Source organism: Vigna unguiculata, chromosome 1 (genome assembly GCF_037176805.1).
Source record: "Vigna unguiculata cultivar grain cowpea cultivar isolate G323 ecotype 2 chromosome 1, ASM3717680v1, whole genome shotgun sequence".
Taxonomy (NCBI): Eukaryota; Viridiplantae; Streptophyta; class Magnoliopsida; order Fabales; family Fabaceae; genus Vigna; species Vigna unguiculata.
The window spans coordinates 25,165,747-25,170,869 of NC_140792.1; the positions used below are offsets into that span (position 1 = coordinate 25,165,747).

A 5,123-nucleotide genomic window follows, 5' to 3' on the forward strand; every position below is an offset into this window, starting at 1 on the left:
CATTGATAAATAAAGAAGAAGAGAAGAAACAGAGACATCTGATTTTATAAAAAGTTTGTAAAAGTAACGGTCAATTTTTTAAAATTTAATAAATTGTTATATTTAAAGGGTAAAATCGGTATTTTGAAAAGTGGACACAAAAAGGGGAATCCCCTTTATATATTGTTATAGATTCTCTCGTCGACTTAAGCATTAGAGAGACATGTGTTGGAACTCAATCCTCTTCTTTCTGAATCGGATGACAGTTGACCTCTCAGAGGACTCATCTCCAAAATCCTCGCCGGTTTCAGGTAAGAACAAGTATGATTATATTTTTACTCATGTTTCTATCTTGTATATCAAATAAATTAAATTACATAATTTTTAAAACATTCTTTCCTATTTTTCTTTTCGCAAATTGTTTTCACCCTATTTTAATTTATTTTATTTTATTTTCCTAAACATACAAACACAACGTCAGTTTTTATCATTAAATAAAACTAAACACATTTAATTTTAGTTTGGCCAAGCCAGCCATGAGTCATTCCTAATCCTTCCTTTAATCTTATCCAATTATACCCACCCACCTCTCTCTATCTAGCACCATCTATCTACATGCATGCTGTTGTGTCACCACGTCATATCCGATCAATTATGTTTCTTCATTCATCCTCTATCTTATAAAAAACCCTAGTCCGCAATGTTCGGACGATCCCACCATAGATTTTCATCAAGAACAAAAACTTTGTATTTTGCCTTCTTTGTCACAGGTCAACGGGTATAATATAATACCCAGCTGTCACCCAGCCACTTCTCACCCGCCACCAATGTTCTTTTGAACCACACCTGTGACCTTGTTCCGTTCCCACTACCCTTACAATCACTAAAAAATATATATAATTTTGTAAAAATTAAGTTAATGTTATTTTAGAAATTTAATTTTTTAAGCAAAAAATATTTAATAATTTATTTTATCACATAAATAAAGAATTATTTTTAAAAAAATTATCCAATCTCAAAAAAATAAAATATTGTAACTTTTCCCTTTAAAAAGGTCATAAGGCTTCCATTTTGGGGTTTAGAACAGTTTGTGCTGGAAATTGATGACACCCATTCCTTGTTTCAAGATGTTTTTATGCTAGCTTCAGACTATTATGTTGGAATTGAAAGGTATTCATGGCCATTTGCTTTTGCTTTTATTTTTGGAAGTTGTAATAGATAAACTAATTATTGGTTGTTGTAGTGGTTTAAATGGTTGAGAAGGTGTTTGTTAAAAAAAACAATATTTTGTTGGGTATAAAAAAATTCGGTTATTATTTTGAAATATATATTTTATAAAAATATGGGATTATTGAAATATTAGAGGAATATATTAGTTGAAAATCCAGTCCGATAAATTAGCAAATAATGTAAAATTACGCGTAAATGTTTGGATGAAAATTAAAATTAGCAATGATTGAAGAGGAAAAGATTAAGAAAAAGAAAAGTGTAGGTTGAAATTGAAAGGGTGTAAAATGACAGGGGAGGAAGGGAATATCCGAAGCATATGAGATGGGAGGGGAATATTCGTGGGGAGATCCATCGGAGGGTGAATTTGGCGTAGGTGGAAGCAATAAATAGCGCACCAAACCATGCGTTGTTCTTCACCACCACCACCAACAAACCATCCGGCACCTTCCTCACCGCCACCTCCCTTTCCCTCTCCTCCTCTCTCTCTCTCCTTCCACCCAAATGGCTCTCAAGGCCGTCCATGTCACCGACGTCCCTTCCCTTGACCACGTCCCCGAGAACGCCTCTCTCGCCCTCTGCTCCTCCCGCTTCCCCAACGGTTCTTACCGCCTCTTCTTCTTCCCTTCTCCTCTTCCCTTTTCTTGTTTTTCTTCCTAACGTGTTGTTCATAATCTTTAATGCAGGGGTGGAGATGGGTCGGAGTGGCTTCAAGATGCCCAAGTTCGTCGTCATCGGCCACAGGGGTAACGGCATGAACGTTCTGCAATCTTCGGATCGAAGAATGAGAGCCATAAAGGAAAATACCATTATGTCCTTCAACGCCGCCTCTACTTTTCCTCTTGATTTCATAGAATTTGACGTTCAGGTAACCCTTTCTGTTATTTTCCTCTTTCGCTTTCTGCATTCAATGCATTTCAACGTTCCACCCGCGCGCACCGTTTTCTCTTCTTGTGCGTCGCCATAACTACTTTTCTCCTTTTCCGATTTTGCCTCGGTGGCTTTTCTGTAAATATCTTGCCTTTCTCGGCCGTTTTTGAAACCGTCTGCTCCTTTTCTTCCGTCGAATCGGTGCTGATTTGACGCGTTGCATTTTTTTTTATTGAAAAAATTTGAAAAGAAAACGAATTGAAAAATTAAAGCGGAAAATGCACGTTTTTTTTTGTAGGTGACGAGAGATGATTGCCCCGTCATTTTCCACGACGATTTCATCTTCTCGGAGGAGAATGTGAGTTTTTTTCTTTTCGCAATGCTTTGTTTTTTCTTTTCAATGGGTCGAGTTTTTTCGGTTAGTTATGGTGGAATTAATGTGTGTTGCAGGGTGCTGTATTTGGAAGGAGGATCACAGAGCTGAGTCTCTCTGAGTTTCTTTCTTATGGGCCTCAGAGAGACAATGGCAATGAGGGAAAGGTTTTGCTAAGGAAAAAAGATGGGAAGATAATGCCATGGGATGTTGAACAAGACGACTCACTGTGCACTCTCCAAGAAGCTTTTGTGAAGGTGGAACCCGCTCTTGGTTTTAACATTGAGTTGAAGTTCGATGATCACATTGTCTATGAGCAAGATTATCTCGTCCATGTCCTTCAAACCATCTTAAAGGTACACAAAGAGAGTTAATTTTAAGCCTAAAATGTGTTCTGGGGACACCGAGTGTTTTGTTTCAGTTTTACATTTCAAAAGTGGTGACTTGGATCTCCTGTCAATTTCTTTGGTACTTGTGGGGTGCAGGTTGTGTTTGAATATGCCAAGGACAGACCTATTATCTTCTCAACATTCCAGCCAGATGCTGCCTTGCTCATCCGGAAATTGCAAAGCAACTACCCAGTTAGTTCTTTAATCCTTTTTAGTTGTTCTGGGAAATTATTTTATTTCTTTAACTGGATCTGATGTTGTGGTTAATTTGTTGGAACAACCAGGTTTTTTTCTTGACAAATGGGGGATGTGAAATCTATGAAGATGTGAGGAGAAACTCATTGGAGGAGGCCATGAAGCTCTCTGTGGAGAATGGATTGGAAGGAATTGTCTCAGAAATTAAAGGGATATTTAGAGATCCTGCTACAGTAACCAAGATAAAGGAGTCCAAGCTCTGTCTCCTTTCTTACGGCAAATTAAAGTATGCTTGTTTTGAGTACTCTCTTTCCTTTATTAATTGGTTGAGAAGAGAATGTTTTTTGGTGTAACATTTTTGCTGATTATTATCTTTGACATTGCAGCAATGTTCCTGAGGCAGTTTACATGCAACATCTAATGGGAATTGATGGAGTAATTGTGGATTTGGTTAAAGAAATCACCGAGGCCGTTGCAGATATGATAAAGCCAAAAAATGGTGGTGAAGGGGAGGGTTTGACGGAGGGAAGTGGGACGGTACAGGGTAACTCAAATCCACAATTTTCACAGCAGGATTTATCTTTCCTTTTGAAGCTTATCCCACAATTGATACAAATTTGAAAACTAACAAGAGAAAGATGCGGCTTTTAATTGACTTGGCCTATTACAATATATACACTCAGTAGTTTACAGATGATATACACGGCCTTTCACAAAAGAGTGGAACCCTTTGGAGGGGTTCCATAAAAGCTCAACCCTTGTACATATGTTTCTTCTTTTCTCTTGGGGATATAATGGAAAGATATTCTGTACGAATTAAGTAGTTTGAAGGACCTCGTGCAAATAGTGACAAAAATATCTCTATATTGCACCAATGTTGTTACACCGTTCTTGTATTATTGTCTACCATTTCAATGAGAACATACCAAACTTTCTCTCTTCTTCTTCCTACCAAGAATTTTTGCTGTGATTTTTAAATGTTGGTCTCTTTTTCGTGTTCTTATTATGGACAGAGTGTTATATGTTACGGATTGAGATAAGTTTCATCAAATCCTAGCAAACTTTAACTTGGATTGGATTGAATCGGTGTTCTTTGTATTTTACTGTGGGTTATATTTTAAAATATTTCCTTTTCAATATCAATATTTTGATGTAACTTTTGAATATGATTCGATTAAATTAACTATTTAAACAAAATTGAATTAGAAATACTAATTTGATGCGTAAGTGAGGGAAACGTAAAATGATGTTTGAGTGAAAATAAAGGAAGATAAAACAATGTTTACGACATCGAACAGTTTAAAAAAAAATTATATTAAGGAATTGATTTTTGGTTGAGTTAATGTATTAATACAGGATAAAATAACCTATGAATATAGTTATTATTAACGTGTTTAATTTGGATTATTGTTAGCGTATAGGTTTTAGACTGTTATAATAACAAAAAAAATTGAGTTCTAACTTTTCGAAAAAGATATTACTAATTTATCCTATCCACTTTTAGAAGTATTTGACGAAAATTCTGAGTTTAAAAGTGATCTGTTGTCATTTTTTTTCTCCGAATTATTCTCTACTTCAACAAAATTCATTTGTCCAATTTAATATCCTTTTGAATTTTCGTGTGGCAGGTTGACTTTTTGTACTCAGTAATGAAGCTATTATTTGAAGTGCAAAGCGATGAACATGTTAAGGGATGACGAGGAAGTTCAAGTCCCGCGGATCGGCTCACTAAAATTTAGGGGGGGTGGATGCTAATTTCAATTTCTTAAATATGTTTCTTTTCTTGGCTCGATGCTTCTAAAATTAAAAATAAAAAGTAGTTTAATAGAATTTTTTTTATTATATTAATTCAAAGATAAAAAATTAATAATTAATACTTAGTTTTAATTATTAATTATAATAAAATAACTTAATATGTAAAATTAATAATCTTATCATTTATTTAATTAAAGATAATAGTTAATTAAGGATTTATAAAAAGATACATTAAGTGAAATTTTAAACAATACATATTAAAAAAAAGATTATAAAAAAACTGGTGAGCTCACACAAACTCATCCTCTAACGAGATGGAATGCGTTAAGATTTCA

At 34.8% G+C, this 5,123-nt stretch overlaps 1 protein-coding gene across 1 annotated transcript; it reads left to right on the forward strand.

Moving 5' to 3' along the window:
• The first annotated feature begins 1,544 nt into the window (after window positions 1–1,544).
• LOC114194240 (glycerophosphodiester phosphodiesterase GDPD1, chloroplastic-like) lies at window positions 1,545–3,974 on the forward strand. The gene is made up of 7 exons (XM_028084365.2): window positions 1,545–1,807; window positions 1,893–2,074; window positions 2,375–2,434; window positions 2,527–2,805; window positions 2,935–3,030; window positions 3,123–3,319; window positions 3,420–3,974. The coding sequence occupies exons 1-7, from the start codon at window positions 1,711–1,713 to the stop codon at window positions 3,652–3,654; spliced, it is 1,146 nt and encodes a 381-aa protein (XP_027940166.1). The 5' UTR covers window positions 1,545–1,710; the 3' UTR covers window positions 3,655–3,974.
• Window positions 3,975–5,123: the final 1,149 nt, after the last annotated feature.

What these genes read in the sequence shown, in the direction of transcription:
- LOC114194240 (XM_028084365.2), top strand. Translation starts at nt 1,711, where the DNA reads ATGGCTCTCAAGGCCGTCCATGTCACCGACGTCCCTTCCCTTGACCAC. An exon ending in CTCCTCCCGCTTCCCCAACG is followed by an intron (nt 1,808 to 1,892) that starts GTTCTTACCGCC and finishes TCTTTAATGCAG; the next exon opens with GGGTGGAGATGGGTCGGAGT. An exon ending in TCATCTTCTCGGAGGAGAAT is followed by an intron (nt 2,435 to 2,526) that starts GTGAGTTTTTTT and finishes TGTGTGTTGCAG; the next exon opens with GGTGCTGTATTTGGAAGGAG.